The sequence below is a fragment of the Montipora foliosa genome, chromosome 2, assembly GCF_036669935.1.
Source record: "Montipora foliosa isolate CH-2021 chromosome 2, ASM3666993v2, whole genome shotgun sequence".
Classification (NCBI taxonomy): Eukaryota; Metazoa; Cnidaria; class Anthozoa; order Scleractinia; family Acroporidae; genus Montipora; species Montipora foliosa.
The window spans coordinates 34,664,423-34,681,922 of NC_090870.1; the positions used below are offsets into that span (position 1 = coordinate 34,664,423).

Consider the following 17,500-nt stretch of genomic DNA (forward strand, 5'->3'; position numbering starts at 1 on the left):
GGACAATCCCCCACATGTATAATACTTAAATTATTGGTATGCGTATCTTATGTTAATGTTTGCATTATTTTGCTAGTGGTGGAAGTTAATTGCAAATTACAGCGTAGACAATCACTGGCTGATTAGCTATATCCCCACCATTGATAATGGCATTGCCTTCAAAGATTCTGAAGTTTTTCAATCTTTCAATGGCACGCTCAACATGAATCCTAATTTTAGCAATGCTGGGTGTCATGGCTCTTGCTTTTCTTGACAGCTGATTACCCGTTTAAAAATTAAACTTTTAACCTGCCCTGAATTTAGGGCTCCGAAGTTGTTTGTCATTGAAAGTGGAAGTGGTGTGAATCAAAGTGAATTACCTAAACTGACCTCAAAAGCTAGAGTTTTGCTTGCAAGGTATATATATATACAATACCTTTTGAGAAAGGAGGAATATTTAGTTTCACACCTCTGCTTGTTAATAAGTCTCGTATATTGAAGCCCCTATCTGCCATTAAATGATCTCCCTCTTCAAGGAGGTCAATAAGACCACTTTCTTGCACAATCTTACGGTCACTGGTACTGCCAGACCACAATTTCGAAATGAAAGTAAAAGCTCCATTGGGTGCAATTCCCACCAATAGTTTGACCGTGTTGTGGTGTTCATAGTCACTCCACGTTGCTTTCTGTGCACAAGGGGATGTTGGATTCTCAATTAAGAACTCTGTTGCATCAATAATCACCCTGGTATCAGGGTAATTCTTGAACGACTTTGGAAATTGGTGCTGAACTTCTTCAAAAGATTGCCACTGAAGTAAAGTACCATCAAAGATTTTGGCTAGTAGACAAGCCCACGTTGTGACAATCTTAGAAATCGTGGACTTGAAAACACCAAAGAGATCTCCCAGGTGTCGGTTCAGGATACCCAAACGCAGCCTACATAATACCAAAAGATACTCATCCTTTACTAAAAGTTGACTCAGTCTGCCAACTTTCGTTTCGACACATCACTCTGATAGTAAGATTTGGCTTCTTCTTTCTTGTCCCAGAATACAATTGAAACACGCAAGGTTTGGTAAGCCGGTGTAAAATTTCACAGATTCATCATCCCCAAGTATGTCTTCAGTGTTGAGCTCTCTTTTGAGTCTCTTTTTGTTTTCAACTTTTTCCTCAAGTATCGTGATTTTCTTCCTACACTGTTCAAGTATTCAATTTCGTCAGCTGTCAAGTCCGTTTGACACTCTAGAATTTGTACCTGGAGGAAGACTGGCATCACTACTCACCGTGCTGTCTACAGCTATTGCCTGTTCCTGGCAGCGTAAATATGAGTGATCGTGGTGAATTTTATTCATGTCAACTAAGTCTCTCACACGATTATCCGTGGCATTCTTAAAATCAAACTCTTTAGGACAGTGCTTCTTTGCGGCATGTTCACAACGCTCCATCTGTCGCTTTTCATGTCGTTTCGCTCGGGCACTGGTTGTTTTCTTCGAGCTACAACAAGTCGCAAAATTGTTGAGACACTTTCATTATAAAACACCTTTTCTAGCTTCCAATACTCGCCATATCTAGAATTTAAACCCTTCCCACTTCCCCTCCCCTCTCCCCCTTTCAATGTTGATAGTTTAAGTTTTCAACAATTTTTTGTCTTCGCTAGCAACACTGATATGGGGGGGAGGGGGGCTGCAGTGTGACAGATAATGGGTACATTGATAACGCCCCAAGAAGGTGAAGTGTCTCCACTAATTTTGCAACTTGTTGTCTGATTGACTGCAGTAATTTTGCCAGCCCAAATTTGAATCCTATAGGGAAAATCTTCAACGCAGTAAAGCAGCTATCGTACGTCCTGCTCTTGGCAACGCCACTCAAGTGTGGTCTCCGCAAACAATAGACCTCATAAGACGCATCGAACGCGTCTAGCGACGCGCCTCAAAGTTTATTTTAGATCTACCCTTCCTATGTGAGGAAAGCCATAGAGACAGGCTCTTGTCAATTGATATTCTACCTATCTGTTATTGGCATGAGGTTTTGGACTTGGTCTTTTTCTTTAAGGCCACCAATGATATTGTTTGTGTATCACATGACGTGCTCCCTGAACGCATTGTTCCCATAAGGGTCACTAGAGCAAGCGCTAGCAATGCAAAATCTTTCAGACCAAAGAAATGCCGCACTTCTACTTATCAGCACTCTTTTTTGTAAGAACTTCTAGAATCTGGAACGCTCTCCCCCTGCAGTTAAGATATGAACATGTAACTCCAAACCAATTTAAATCTCTGCTCTCCTCATACTACAAAGGTGCACTTATCTCCCGCTTCGATATTGAGGACCCTAGAACCTGGAAATCTGTCTGCTTAAAATGTAATACGCCACGCAACCTGTCAGAGCCTATTTCGTGTTGTTATTAGTTTACTATATTTTACTATTTTATTCGAGTGTTTAGAACTTTGTTAATCTTGGGCCCACAGTAATTGGCGTCAGCTGTTGTGGACACCCTGCCTTAACCCAGTATTTGTTTATTTTTTGTTTACGTCGTCCTGTTTTGTTAATAGTTAATTTAGAAGGCGAAATTTAATAAAATAAAATAAAATAAAATAAACAATCGTTAGATACTGTATAAGCTCTAAAACATGTCGAACGTTTGCACGCGAAGTGCAAAGCACATTGTACCAAGCACGAAAGGATATTCATTATTGACATACGGTGACATCGATTTTCAAGTGTTTGGACTCATCATCGCTAACAGAAGACTCCGTACCAAATACTAAAGTGAGCAAATTATTTTGCACCGCAGATCTGATACCCCGAAAGTTACACATGGCTCGTATTATGTAACACAATACCATTTATTGTGTTCCTTGGTGACGTCAACGGGGATGGTGGCGTTACAGTTGAAAATCATGTCTTCCAGAAAATAGCACAATTCAACAAGTACTTTCTTTTCTACTCAATCCAATACATTACTAGATAATTCATAATATAATTCACACAGTTAGAAATCCTGTACATATCGTCTATTCCATTAACCAACGGTCTACCATCCGAGCACGGTCTACCGTCGCAACAGCAAGAAATATGATATCATATTTTCTCAGTGGAAAGTTGTGGTAGACCGTGTAGACCGTTTCATATAAATGTCATAATGTGTATCCGCTACAAATTTGTTCGCTTTTGTATCTCATTGTAAAACAAATCTCGCAAAGGATTTAGCACAATCGGGTTGCTTCTTTTGATCAGTGTGCTCAGTCGTTCATTCTAACGAACAAGGAATTAGCCTGTACTCGACCCGTCACTTAGAAGACTTGCTACTAAGCGTGGGCAATCCCTTCTCAGAAAGCAAACTAACACGAAAGCAATACGTAATGTTACAAATGGACCTCTGTCAAAATGTATCTTTGTATAACAATGTTTGCTAGGCATTGATTTTTCGGAAAGTGGATGTTCCCTTTAAATGGCATGCGATTGCAGTTAAAGGAGAGGTAATGTCTGTCTGTCAAACGAAAACAGCAGCTAATTTCGTACATGTTGCGCGTGTTTTAGGTGTCATATGTCGACCGAAATGTCCTTGTTTAAGGCAAATTATTTCGAAATCGGTTCCAAGATATTTCTGGCATATTGTAAAAAGCGAAAGGATGGAAGAGACACCTTTTCATCTACCAAATTATGTGTATGTTCGACTTGACTCACAGAAGGCACTGAAATGGCCTGAAATTACGTCATACCGAAAACCCGCCAAAATCCAGTTCATCGCTGGCCATTTTCCATTCACAGCAGATCAGATAATGAAACCTTTTTTTTTCGAAACATCTTATTAAACGCAAAAGATATACGCCTTCCCGTACCCATACACAAAGTGACCGTATGGCAATACAGTGACAACCAACTCAGACAACAAGTTGCAAAATTGTTGAGACACTTTCATTAAAAAACACCTTTTCTAGCTTCCAATACTCACCGTATCTAGAATTTAAACCGTTTCCACTTCCCACTTCCCCTCCCCTCTCCCCCTTTCAATGTTGAAAACAGTTTTTTGTCTTGCTAGCAACACTGATAAGGGGGGGAGGGGGGCTGCAGTGTGAGAGATAATAGGTACATTGATAACGCCCCAAGAAGGTGAAGTGTCTCCACTATTTTTGCAACTTGTTGTAGCAGGGTCAAAATAGTCGGGCAAGCAGTAACAGATTAACGACCAGAAACAGAAACTTTCACATCCGTTTCCTCAAAGTGCAAGGAAAAGATCCGTGGATCAAGAAGGTTTTTGAATTTTTTGTCAGCTTGTTTACAGAAGACCACCCACTTTCTTCGCCGGCAGCGGTCTTCAGGAAGAGCAAAGAACGTGAGATCTGGTCTACTATGAGTGCCATTTCGGCAACCACAGCACGATACTTTACCATGGCAATCGCCTATCGAAAAGAACAGAGGAAAAAAAAAACTCACTGAAATCTTTCGCGTTCGACAAAGCAATCGGCTCGACTCGATCTTTGCTGTTTGTTTTCATTAAAACCCGCCCCTTATTCCCCAGAGCTTCGCTTTGGTGAATAAAACTTGGTACCAGTCTCTCACGCCGAAATATATTGAAATTGGGCTAATACAAACCTTGGGAAGCACATAGAGAGCAAAACGTCAAAGAGAAAATGCTAAAACGAGTTTTTGCTGTAAGCGCAAAGACCTATCTATCAGCTTAGGTCAGATGCAAAACTGTGCATGTTCTGTCTTATAATAATAAAATGTTTGTGAATAGTGTTTCAAGAAACGTGTTGTGAGAGGGGTTCTTTGGCTGATTGTCTATCCAGAAGAAGGCCAAAACGGTTGTCCACATGGGGTCAGTTGATCCCTCGACCTCCTGTACAGTTTTACGATGGCAGGTCTTTTTTATGGATAAGAAGTAATCAAAATCAAATCAAAATCTATCTGTATTTAGCTTATTACATAAAAAATAATTTAACAATAAAATAATAACATGCTAATTCAAGTTACAGTAAAATGCTACCAGGGAAGCTAAATTAACCTATTGGCTTTCTTGTTAGCTCCCCATAACACATTTAAAGTTCTCATTAGACATTAGGTGAATAAAGAAAAAAAAAAGAAAAGAACAAACAGAGAAAAAAGTATGGAAGAAACCTTATATACTCAATTGTGCATACTTTTTAATTGAGGTGGATTCGTTTATTTTTTTTGATCTGCTTAGGGACGCAAAAACACTAGCGTCTTTTAAAGAAGATGGCCGCAACGGAGAGAGATTACTTCTATATTAGTCCATACTTTAGATTTATAAAGGTTTCTTTCAGCAGAGTATCTTGTGCTGTAACTATGAATATTACTAGCATATTGACACATGTCATCAAAAACGTCTGATAACATATAGCGGGTGACGGGTGACGAGTAAACAAGCTAGATCTTCCTCACAGAATGCATCTCAGGGTAGTACCCTACAAACTCCACACTGTATCAATTTAAAATTCTGCTAGGTGCAATTACTTCAGACAATGCTTACTTACTTTGATGATGTTTCCTGTTTTTTAAACTGGATTAATATCAGCAAAACTCGTTCCTAATATACATTTGAACTTAAAAAGGAATGTCGATAACTGAACTGGAGAAGGGTGATGGGGTTTAACATCTTATCCAGAAGGAATCAAAAAGCTATTCCAGGGAAAATGACGAGAATACAACAACAACAACAAACGCTTACTCTGCAGGCTATAAAAACCAATGTGTCTAAATATTAACCCCTGCTTTAAGGCCGGCAGTGCTTGTCACCTGTTACCCATTGCCTGTTAGCATCACCTGTTCCCGTCACCCGTAGAAGACCTGCCATTAACCAAACTGGAATACTTAAAGAAACCACAGTGCTAAAAAATAAAACTATTACACTAATATCATTCCCTATAAGGGTTAAACTCAATTGTTATGCTCTCCAAACATGGTGTTCAATAATGATATTCAAACCAAACAACAAAGTTGTAACAAAAAACCTATTATGGTAAACGAAAACTAACCACAAAAAACATAAAGGTATTCACCTTTAGGTTTACATCTTTCTTTTGGTACTTGCAGGCATCTGTTACAACGGTCACCACGGCCTGGCATGTGTTCCCACAAGGTCTGTCCTGTTTCTTTTGCGTCTTTTGCATTTGGTTTCTGAACAATATACTTGTATGATACAATTTCAGAGAGCAGGGTACACGGTATTAACAGCTCTGCTTGAACAAGGATAAAATCATTTTCCAGCATCCTTTACATGGAAAAAAGAACAATGTTAATATACATTACAATAAACGCAATGTCTTGAACATACTCGAACCACAGTATTTCCTAGAATACTCACTACTCACTACACTCTGTCATGTACACTCAGTCTCGGGAGATAGGAAAGGCAAATCAAAAGCTAGGCGTGAGTCAGTCCATGAAATCATCAAACGATTGTGAGCAATATGATATTCAGAGCATGGTGACTTGATTAATTTGTGAGCACTTACATCCAGGACTGCTTGCATAAAAGTTAATTGTACAACTAGTAAGCATAGTGTTGACTAAGTTGCACATCTAGGCGTTGGCAGGTGCTAATATCTTTTGACATCAATTGCAGTGTATGTGAACTCATTTTGCCTTCCATTCAAAATACCTCAGGCAGTAAATCCAAACAGTCGTTTGTTTTTTAGATGATGCAATACACGCAAATAGACCTGCATTCACAAAGGAGTGATAATAAATTTATTTACCGCAAAAAGGTTAATTCAACTTGCATGAAGCAGCTAAACAAAAGGAGTAGGCAAAATAACAGAGTCACAGTTTTGGAAGTGGAAAGTAAGTACAAATATCTCTCAGTAAAAGTAAAAAAGATGCCAAAGCACATGGGTGCCTTCCTCCAATACATGACGCATGACGCGGTGAATGAGCCAGATAAGCACTACCTTCCGAACAGCTTAGGCCTAACTCCAATCTGTTCTTAAGTTTGGTCCCCAGTAAAGTCAGATGTTTGCTAACATCCCGATATGTGTAGTTGACCTAATTTTCATGGATCACTGAAATGACAACGTTAGCTGTAAGTCCCGGATAAACAGCTTTTAGTAAAGCTTTTACGGACCTCGGCCCTAGATCGATGCATAACAAGTTGTACACGTGTTAAGGATGGCAACTCTAAAGTGATCATACCTTTCAGGGTGCACCTCGACAACGTCAACTTTCCAATTTCCAAAAGGAGGTCCAAACCTCATAAAGATCCTGTCACCTTGATCAGCCTCAAATTTAAAGTGAGGTGCAAGCACAGCATGGAAAATAACAGTCATTTTTTTTCCGTTGTCGTTCCAAAAAAACTCCGAATTTGCTGCATTCTCCTTACAGTTGTCTTCATTGTTTTTGTCATTCCTAAAACCCTTTACAACATGACTGTTGTCTCCTCTGTTATCCTCAGGTTGCTTGTGATCACATGTCGCTTGGTTCCTTTGTACATGTTCATCCTTTGATCTCATATGTGGTTCTCGGTTGTCGTGAACGCCACTCCACTCAGTTTTCTCCTCCCTTTAACACACAGTTCAGAAAGGTAATAACAGGGTGGTCATCATACTCTTACTACTTACCATCTTTCACTCACTTATCAAAAACTGGATCATTGGATAATGCAATTCGAGAGTTTGGCTGAGACATTATACCATGATCTACAAACACGGCAAGCATATGCGTGATTTTTTGGGCCATTTTATTTTTATTGTATTCAATTTTTCAATACTTCGGGGGCGTTTTCAATAAAACAATTATTCCACTCGCGCTTGTTGGATATGAGATGATTATAGCCAACTCGCCTCGTTGGCTATCTATCATCTCATATCCAACGCGCGCTCATGGAATAATTGTTAAATATTCATCACCATGCTCAAGAGAACCAACCACGGCACAGTAGAACCTCCATTTACCCAACCTCACAACAACGAATGACATTCTTTAACCTTTTTTTCAGTAACAAAACCCTCAGGTTTAGGCAATTTTCGTGTTTTCAATGAGCTCTTCTACAGATAGTTGTGCTCAGTTTGTCGTTTCTTAAGTGTGATATTTCAATTAACAAGATGTTTTACTTTTGAATTATGTTCGATTATGTATTTGAGCCTGTTAATAGGCACAATGTCCATGTCTCCTTCGCTTGAGTTCCACCTGAGTTTTCACTGTATGAAATTTCATATGAAATAAAAAAGGTCATTTGTTATCTGAACACTACAATCCATCACCAAGGTAACCATAGCCAGTGTCTCTGTTAACAGGTTAACCCTATAAAGCAGGTCATGGTATAAATGAGTAGAACACATTTTCTTCCTTAAAATATTGAACCAAGTCATAAACATGTTAAGCTAATTCCCTTGAAAATGACGTACTATCCTGATTTCTATCAAACTCGGTACAATTGACATTCATACACAGGACATTCAAAAAATGCAGTAAGAACATTGGGTCACAGTGCTTGGAAAATCGTGAGAGCCATTCCTTAACAGATTAAGGACGTTCGCGCGTTTGATTTTTTTCTGCAAATTTTACCATTGAAAGATGATGAGTTAGTGATGTCAGAACTGTAAAAAAAATGGGGGGTCACCGACTTCGTTTTGAAGAGAACTTGCCCGGAAGAACACCCTAAATCTGGCTTCTTTAGCGAATAAAGCCACAGTGTCTGTAAGCCCAAAAATATTGCAATTACATCTTTGAAGTGAAATGTTCTCTACCAAACTTTAAGTGGACTCATCAAGTGAATTTCGTTAACTGTTGAGGTTCCTTAAAGAACAAGTTCGCATTTAGCGACCATAGTTTCATGCGCCTTGCAGCCGCAAGATGGCAGGATTCCATGTCCCGAGGACAAAAATCTTGAAATTTTTTCCACATTGATTTTTTGTTCATTTTTGGACAATGTGGAGATAATTGTAAATAAAATCCGTTTCTGAAAAGAAAAGCAGGGGTCAGCGAACATCCAAGCTCGTTAAATCCAAGCAAAGCTATAGCAATGGCTATCTGCCTTATCATTGTTCATTTTTGTACTTAACACGCGCGTTCGATGCATGACATGGTGAATTTGCGTGCGCTGTAAGGATGCTCAGTAGCAATGGGCGCAAACGTCCTTTAAGCTCGGCGTCAGCGAAAATCCACCATTTTACCAATGTGCAGGAGCTAATGCGCGCGCCAATCACGCAACAAATTACGCGCAGCAGGGTTGTACAATGCAAAACCTAAATCATAGCGGAGCTCCGTTAAGAAAGTTAAGAAAATATGGTAACCCATCGATGCGAGAAAATGTATGCCAATGTGACCAGTATCACGTAACCATATCACGGGCTCAAGTTTAGAGCTCATCGAAGAGGCAATACCCCAGTTGACACTCTAGCAGAGGGGCATTCTGTCTGCGCATGCGCGACTTTGAGATCTTTAATGAGCGCATCCGCTGGCCCGCCATTAGCAGCAACCAAATTAATGGCGGTCTCCGTAGGGAAAAGTTTCGAGTTCGTGCCGTTATCTGTGTCGTTTATCTTCCTTGCCTTACGTGTAGACGGTGTCAAAAGATCGAGAAACGATTGGGCTGTTTATGGCAAAAAGTCACCGCAAAGTACTTTCGAATAATAAGGGAAACCAAGTTGTTTTGGTGTGGAACTCTCACGGAGTCAGTAATCTTTATAAGACTTAAGTTATTTGCGAAAGTTGCAGAATTCGAAGGGCTCTTCAAACACACATCTGCAGACTAGACAGACATTTTACCGTTAGCTTTGATTCTAACCTACGTGTATACCTCTCACTGTACTCTCTTCTGCTCTGCTGGGCATTCTTGTTTGAAACGTGTTAAATTTCAAGAATTTCAGCTCCATTATGAAACTAAATGTTCAAACCCAAAGTTTACGGTAGCATGCCTTTTTTAGTTTCAAGTTTGTTGGCATGAACGTGAACGAGCGTGAACGACGGACCAAAAACAGCAGCTTTGGCCAAATTATGGTCGGAGTAAACAGCCAGAAAAAAAAATTTCTAAAAAAAATATTTTAGAAATTGTGGAACGTTTGAATCTTTTCACAGAGAGTCAGGTTAAATCTTGGTTTCGTGTATTGCATGGAGCACCTCCCATTTGAAAATTACTTAGCTTACATGGTGTTAGCTTCAGGGAACTAGAGCAAGATAGCTAAATCTGAGGACCTGAAATAAATAACCACTGTCTAAGGGCATAGCAAGGTCTATGATTCCCATGCTGTACTTGAACAAGCTGCCATCGTGAACCTTGTACAACTGTCTCACTCTGTAAGAATGATCCTTCTCTGTGTTCATTTCCAAAGAATCAGACTATTCAAGTTGAAATTTGATTACAAAATGACAACAGGAAATTAGTAAGTTCTGACTGGACCAGGCCACGGGAACAAAGCGATGTTAAGAGTGACACACCAAAGAGTAGTCCTTTTTTAATATCAAGCCCCAAGCTTTTTAAACTTTTAAAAGTATAGAACTAAAATATAATTTAATTTGTTAGTCCTTGGGAAGTACAAGATATGAGGAAATGGTCATCAACTGTATTCACAATAAATGGATATCAAAAACTTAATGATAACGAGTGTTTTTCTTCATATCAACTTGCTGGTCACCTTACTGAGACTATGACATGCAACATTTTATTATGTAGGATGGACTCCAACTAGTAAAATCTTAATAGTACATTGAATTTATAAGCAAACTGCAAACAAATTAATTATCTATGAGTGTGTGATTCCAATCATAATACAGAACTTCAAGAGCTTCAAATACGGCTGTTTCACATAACCGATCAGCCCGTTTATCTTCAATCACTACTGGTTCTCAAGGTAACACCTTTCCTCAAAACTTGACCTCTCAGCCATAACTTCTGTCGATTGTTCCAATTGTTGAGCCACTGCACATCACTCTAAACAGCACAGAACATGCTATCAGTTCTTTTCATCGTAATTTTAAATTTTGCATATGAAACACCTAAGACATGGAGTGTTGCAGCTGGGTTCCCTGTTAACATTTTCGCTCCCTTGGCATCACGTGATGTTTTTCTGGTTTTTCACCTTTTTGACGCATTTGTATGCTCGGCGTGTCACCCTGTTTTTACGAGAGAATTTGTTTGCGAATTTGTCAATAAAGTCAGTTAAAACGATGACTTGCCTTTACATGGAGAATTATGTTTCGGTCGCATATTAAAGTCAAACAAACCAGCAAACAGATGAATTATTTCTGTCCAAAAAGAGTACAGATGATTGGTATTTAATTCCAGTTGAGAATGAAATTCGAGTTTCGTTCTTGAACAAAGGAAAAAACGACTAAACCCACTTTTTAGAAATATGCATCCACTTGAAATAACTCATCCGTAGAAACAACAAATGGGTTAGTGTCCAAGAAAAGAATTTGTGGAGTAACTTCTTTCACCAAGTTTGAGCTATTACTGGAGTACCATTTTGTCGTTCTCATTCTCTTTCTCTCTTCTTTCGTTTCTGTTCTTCTGTCATAGGCCGTCCAGGCATCTCTTAGTAGATTCAAAATAAAAAAGACTCTTAAGACTTGTGCCAAAAATTGCAATTCAGCGCAAAAAGCAGCACTAAACACACTAATGCTTTAAGTTTATATCCCTCCAATGCTTGACTTGAATAACTACGTAGCCACCAGTGTGTCCTGACCACAGCTATATTATTTCAAACCTGAATTGAAACCAGCGAAAAATGCAAGAAAATATTTTCCAAACCATACCTGAACCACGAAAAGGATCTACTGTCAAAAGCTTTTGTTGGCGTAGCATTGACGTGTAGCCGCGTCGATCCACAGAAAAAGCATGAAAGATTAAGCCTCGTTTTATGCTCAGGCGTCAGTGCCTGACCTGGCTTGAGCCTGCGATCCAATCAATAACCAGTCCCTGGTCAGCTGTCAACTTAAAAAAAAAGCTGACCTCGATAAGGTCCAACTTGAGCCCGCAATATAGTCACGTGATACTGGTTAGTGGATACCTTGTTTTGGCAGGTGTCAATTGACCATAACATTGATGTCCAAACTAGCTAGAGTGAGCAGATGGGCATTCTGTCTGCGCGTGCGCGAGCCATTGAAGATCGAACACAGTGCGGCGCCATTTTGTTTTGCGGGGTGTGTTGTGCGGTATTTATAATTGAAGATCGGCACTTTAGAAACACAGTTCAAGAAAGATTGAAAGAAATTTTATTATTTCAACAACAGTTCTATTACTGAAAGCTTTTGCAGAATTTGCTGTCGCTTCAATTGGCGCGATTTTCAGATCAAAGTCTGAACAAAATGGTTTTTTGCATGTGAAGCACAGCAGATTGACGGGGCTTCGTCTTTCAATCAAGGTGGCTAAGAAAGAAATCACTTAAACGAGGTAAGTTTCAAGTAGTCGAAGTTGTCTTCGTGTTATTGCAGAATGATTTGATGAAAGCGTTTCTTAGTTGCAGAGGCAATAATACAGGCTAGATCTTGATTTGAGAGTGTTTTATTTACAAATTGAGAGTCAATTTTCTCAAAAATTTTACCCCTCCCCCAAATTTAAATTTGCATCGTCACTGTTTTCATTCCTTTCGTTTTTCAGTGGTATACAGTTAAGGGTCTTAAAAAATGTGCAGCGTACAAGATCAATGTTTTCTTCGTTACTTCACTATTTGAGTATTCGCATTTGACGGTTTATGGCATACTTTCCTAGACTTGGATCTCCGCAATCCTTGGTCATTTCCGTTTTTGTCCCTTGCAAAACACAGGTAATTTGTTGACAGTTTCGCTGCTGCAAATGCTTTACTTTGAACAAATTTATTTTTAGTACAATTTTTTTCTGTTTCGTGTTAGTGTTTAGTTGCAATGGTTTCTCTTAACGAACGGTAAATTCGTGAAGGAAATGAGTCAAGCTTTTTAAAATAGCTTCCGCCACTCTAAAAATGCCTTCACAACAATAGTCTTTTATCCTGCTTTTGCCAAAAAGCTCTTTTATGAGCTAAACAAATGTGCGCTCTTAGGTCAAGCAGTTTACAAGGTAGGTAGTTTCGGTCATTGGATATTCATAAAATACAGTCACTGTGATATAGTCACATATGAGGTTATAAGTAGAGGTGAGTGTTCCCCCGGTGAGAACACATGTTTGTCCACACCATTAGTGCTTTATTGGAGTGACGTCTGTTCAGACATGTATTCTGGGCCGTGATCAGAAGTACTCTGCAAATTATTATTTAGTTTGACGGTTAGGCTGTTAATTGAAAGGACAAGGGGAATGCAGTTATCTAGAAGAATGAAAAGAGTTCCATATTGCATGTCTTTAATTTGAAGAATTTCCTCATCACACACAGTTTCTCGAAAAGTGTCCAGCATCCATAAACAAGTTCTAGTATAACAAGAGGTTTTCCCTCGACAGTGACTAGAAAACTTTGCCCTTATGTTATAAACATGTAATCGCAATGAGTTCTCGTAAGAGTAAGGAGACATATCACCAGCTTGTGTTTTCAGAGCACGTACGAACAGGTAATTTGTTGGAGATCTTGTTTGAAGTTTGACCCTTCTAGCCGATTCTGGTTCTAAGCCAACCTGGCGTGTTTCAATGAAATACATCAAAATGTAAATTATGTTTTCAGAGAAATAGTGGAATAAAGTACATCAATAAAACTCCTTGTTTGACCTTAAACAGACAAAGACGATCTGTCACATCACGAGCTATAGTACGTCTGTGATTTTTTATTTTAGTGTGATTGCTATTCGCTGGCTTTTGACAGTCGACTCTGAAATGGCTTCTTTCCTTTTCCGTTCGCTTGCTGAGGCTTTGCTTGTTTTCTTTTAATACTCTTGCGATTCAAGAAAAATTAATTGCCTAACTGGTGAATTCGACAGTAAATTTCGCTGGCAAAACTGATATCCCACTCATCCCTTCGTGATTCATGCGATCAGTCGGTTTTTCGGGTGAAATTAGCGTGGAATTCACTAGTTAGGCAGCGAAGAAAATGACATAATTACGCAATATCCGGGAAAACCAAAACGCGGACAATTCCAAAGCCTTTTATTTTCACTAATCCTACAGCCAGTAAGAAGAAAAAACCCGGGAGCTCCGCTTTTCGGCTTGGTTAAATCTATATATTAAACCTTAGATTGCAAAAATCAATGTGACCCAAGAGAAGGAACTGAATCATGACAACTAGAAAGGACACTCACCGAGCTGCTTCCCGTTGTGCTTCTTCCCTCCTCTTCTTCATGTTCTTTTTCTTTTGCCTACCTTTCTTGGATCGAGATTTGCCAAAAAAGAATAGCTTTCTTAGGCCTATCTTGTCCGTCTGTAGAGGATATGAAAAATCGTCCTGATGTCAAGCATAAATTAAATACAACATTTTCAGAGTTAAGTGACTAATTACACTCTCTCTTAGTAAAAAAAATTATCTGAGTCTTGACACTTAACAAGGCGCGTTAACAAATATTGTGTGATGCAAGATGATACTGCAGTGGTTTAACAGTTTCAAAAATACAGACCCTTAATTACCTTACAGTCAGATTCACGTCTCTCCTCATCTTCATCTTCATCTTCATGATCAGCATTGTCATTGCTGTGAACCAAATCATCATACTGATTACATCTAGATCTAATTTCACTGTCCTTTGATTCGCTGCTGGTGCTGCCATGATCGTTATTTGCCATCACAGGTTCCACATCCTCAGTAGCCTCCAAAACCTGAATTTTGGAATCAACTTCAGTGCCATTTTCATTATTATCATCATTGGAGATCTTCTCTTCATCGCAACCCTGATTAGTTTCAATTCCATGGCTGCTGGCCTTGCTGTCATCCTCCTTAACCAACACAGCCTTTATGACCTTAGACGCGTCATCTGTGTCAGAAGAATCACCTCCATCAATTGTGTTACCGACTTGCAAGTGTCACCAATTGCCATAACAACTAATCAAAGAAGTTACTTTTTTAAGGACGGTGCCTACTATTGTTATTGCGCATACGTTCTGCGCATCTTGAGATACTCGGATTTCCTATCGGTGATGCTTACTAGCACAGGGATATTTTTGCGAGGTTTACAACTATCCGGAGAAAGTAGATCTTAGTAAGTACTCTTAGTAACCAAAAAGAAAATTGGGGGTAACCATGCATTTTTGAGAGGTAATTAAGCTTCAATTTGAGAAAGAACGCCATACATTGCTTTGTATTTTAAAGCTTTTTACAAATATTATCCATGAATTATCTTTGAAAAATGCGTGGTTACCCCCAATTTTCTTTTTGGATTTCAATAACACTTGTTAAGATCTACATTTCCTGCATAACCACACACCGGGGCAAAAGTATCTTTAATTAGTTGGCACCGCCCTTAATCAATCTATTCTGAGTTTCATAAAATAGGGTACCTGTTCACTGATATTGCAAGCCAACTTCCATAAATATAAACAAAATTAACATGCCTACTGCACAAAACCCATTCAACTGTAACTGAGCGGCTTCATATCTTAGTTAGTAGAGTATTGAAGCCATCTAAATTTTTCAAGTATCTGTACGAGACAATTGCTTGAAAGTGTCCAATAAGTGCGAGGATCGCTTCTGTCTACATTTCGTCCACAACCTGCACCTCATTTATATAACACATTTATTTCAACACGTCCTTTCACGGGAACAAATGAGCCAAACAAATTTTGACCTGCTCCCAACTGAGTGAATTCATAGCTCACCTCAGTTAGTAGAGCATTGCACCAACATCCAAGAGGTCATGGGTTTGAATCCCGTTGAAGCCACCCGAATTTTGTTTTTGTCTACGAGAGACAATTGCTTAAATTGTCCAATTAAGTACAAGCATCACTTCAGTCTACATTTGGTCTCTAACCCGCACTTCACATATATAAATGTATTTATTTCAATAATAATGTGAACAGAAGAACGAGTAGATGGTATTAAAACCCTACAGGCGTAAACAATGCTTAGCCTCGACCCTGGAACAGACTGTTTATAGACTAAGCATCTTCTGGAGGGTTAGGGTACACGTTCCTAATGACTGTGTCTGTACGTAAGTCCAGAAATGCACGTAATTAGATGCACGCCCAATTTTGACATCCAACACGAGATGCCCCTTCAAGTCTAAGCTTTTGCTACCTATTTCTAACAATGAGGTTATGGTCAATGCAGCAGTTTATCCTTACATGAGGAGCTGCATTTGGGGGACACTTTGTGACGTAAATTGTCTGTATTCCAAAAAATGAGTGATGTTGAATTAGGCCAAAAGCAGAGGGACACTTCGCGACACTTATTGAAATCCACATGCATCTCATTTCGTGCATTTCTTGATATATCTGTGACTGTGGAGGACTGCATTCCTCCAAACACATCTGGAATCCCAAGATCTTTCACAATACCCTCCAACCGAGCAGACACAGGCAGCTTGCATTCTAATAGAAGGATCATGATTACATCAGTTGTAATCAGTGCACTTGGTGCAGAAGTACAAGAAGCGATATGTGTGATCGAGTCAACAAATCGTCGGAGATTCAAAAAACGATTTTAATCGACAATGAAACAATAATATGGAACGTGATATCAGGACTAGTACAGAGTGATTACCTTATTAGAGGAAACTAACGCTTGTGTTAACGCATTTGAAATAAACGCAACTTCAATTAACACGGTTTGAAGGAAAATGTGCTAATTAATGCAAAAGGCGGGAGGTGAAACCTTAAAAAGTGGGAAATTCAACAAAAAAATTGTTGAGCACAGGAACAAATTTAATTTAACATTCTCTGTAAAACTCCAAAATACAAACAATGATCGTGCAATTGTCCCTAAACGTATTGGTTAAGTGAAGGAATTTGGACACTTCAAGCCTTCTTCACAGTGTCCATGATACCACAATTCACGTTGCGAACTATTCTTCTTACAGCAAACACGAAGAAAGTGCAGTTGGGGTGTAGTAAACGATTTACTAATGTGAAAGAATGATGTGAAATAAAGTGCGCAAATAAAATCTATTGTTTGGCTAGGTGACAAGAATGTCTGGAATGGGTCACATATATAGATTGTATGTAAAAATCTTGAAATAAACAAATAATCAAATATTATTGCTAAGCCAATAGTCTGAGTGCTAATCTGTTATATGTCGAGTATATAGCTCTTTGCACTCCCACAAATTTAAGCCCGGTTTACACCACAGAAAATTTTTGGTATGGCTTGGGTGAAATTGGCACAGGTTCCAAAAAAAAAAGGTTTGGCTCGGATAAAATTTGCAGTGTAAACAACCTGTCCGTACCAAATCATCCGTGCCGAACGAAAATTTTTACCCGTGCTGGGACCTTCGGTGAGGTAGTCCGAGCACGGGTGAAAATGGTACAGGTGCGGCACAGTTCGGATAGAACAAGTAGTGTAAGCACTTTAACAGGCCAAGGTTGAGCCTTAATTCATATAGGCTAGCGGTTTTTTGAATTTTTTTAAATCTGATTCTGTACAATTTCTCTGTTTTCGCATTGTTTTACAAATCAAATATCTGATCTTCATATTACGTAGTGAACATAACTGCTCTCTGGCACAGGAGACGTGAACTAATC

General features: G+C 39.1%; 1 protein-coding gene across 2 annotated transcripts in view; it reads right to left on the reverse strand.

The window, feature by feature from the left end:
- Positions 1-17,500, reverse strand: part of LOC137990724 (dentin sialophosphoprotein-like) — a 55,619-nt gene that overhangs the window by 7,472 nt on the left and 30,647 nt on the right. The window contains exons 10-14 of one of the 2 annotated variants that reach the window (XM_068835842.1): positions 14,456-14,799; positions 14,134-14,252; positions 7,132-7,497; positions 6,000-6,211; positions 3,944-4,379 (exon numbers count right to left, since the gene is read on the reverse strand). In XM_068835842.1, the coding sequence (XP_068691943.1) occupies positions 4,159-4,379; positions 6,000-6,211; positions 7,132-7,497; positions 14,134-14,252; positions 14,456-14,799 (1,262 nt within the window). In that variant the 3' untranslated portion in view covers positions 3,944-4,158. Of the gene's footprint in view, positions 1-3,943; positions 4,380-5,999; positions 6,212-7,131; positions 7,498-14,133; positions 14,253-14,455; positions 14,800-17,500 lie in introns of those variants that run through there. The other variant, XM_068835841.1, reaches the window with a different exon arrangement.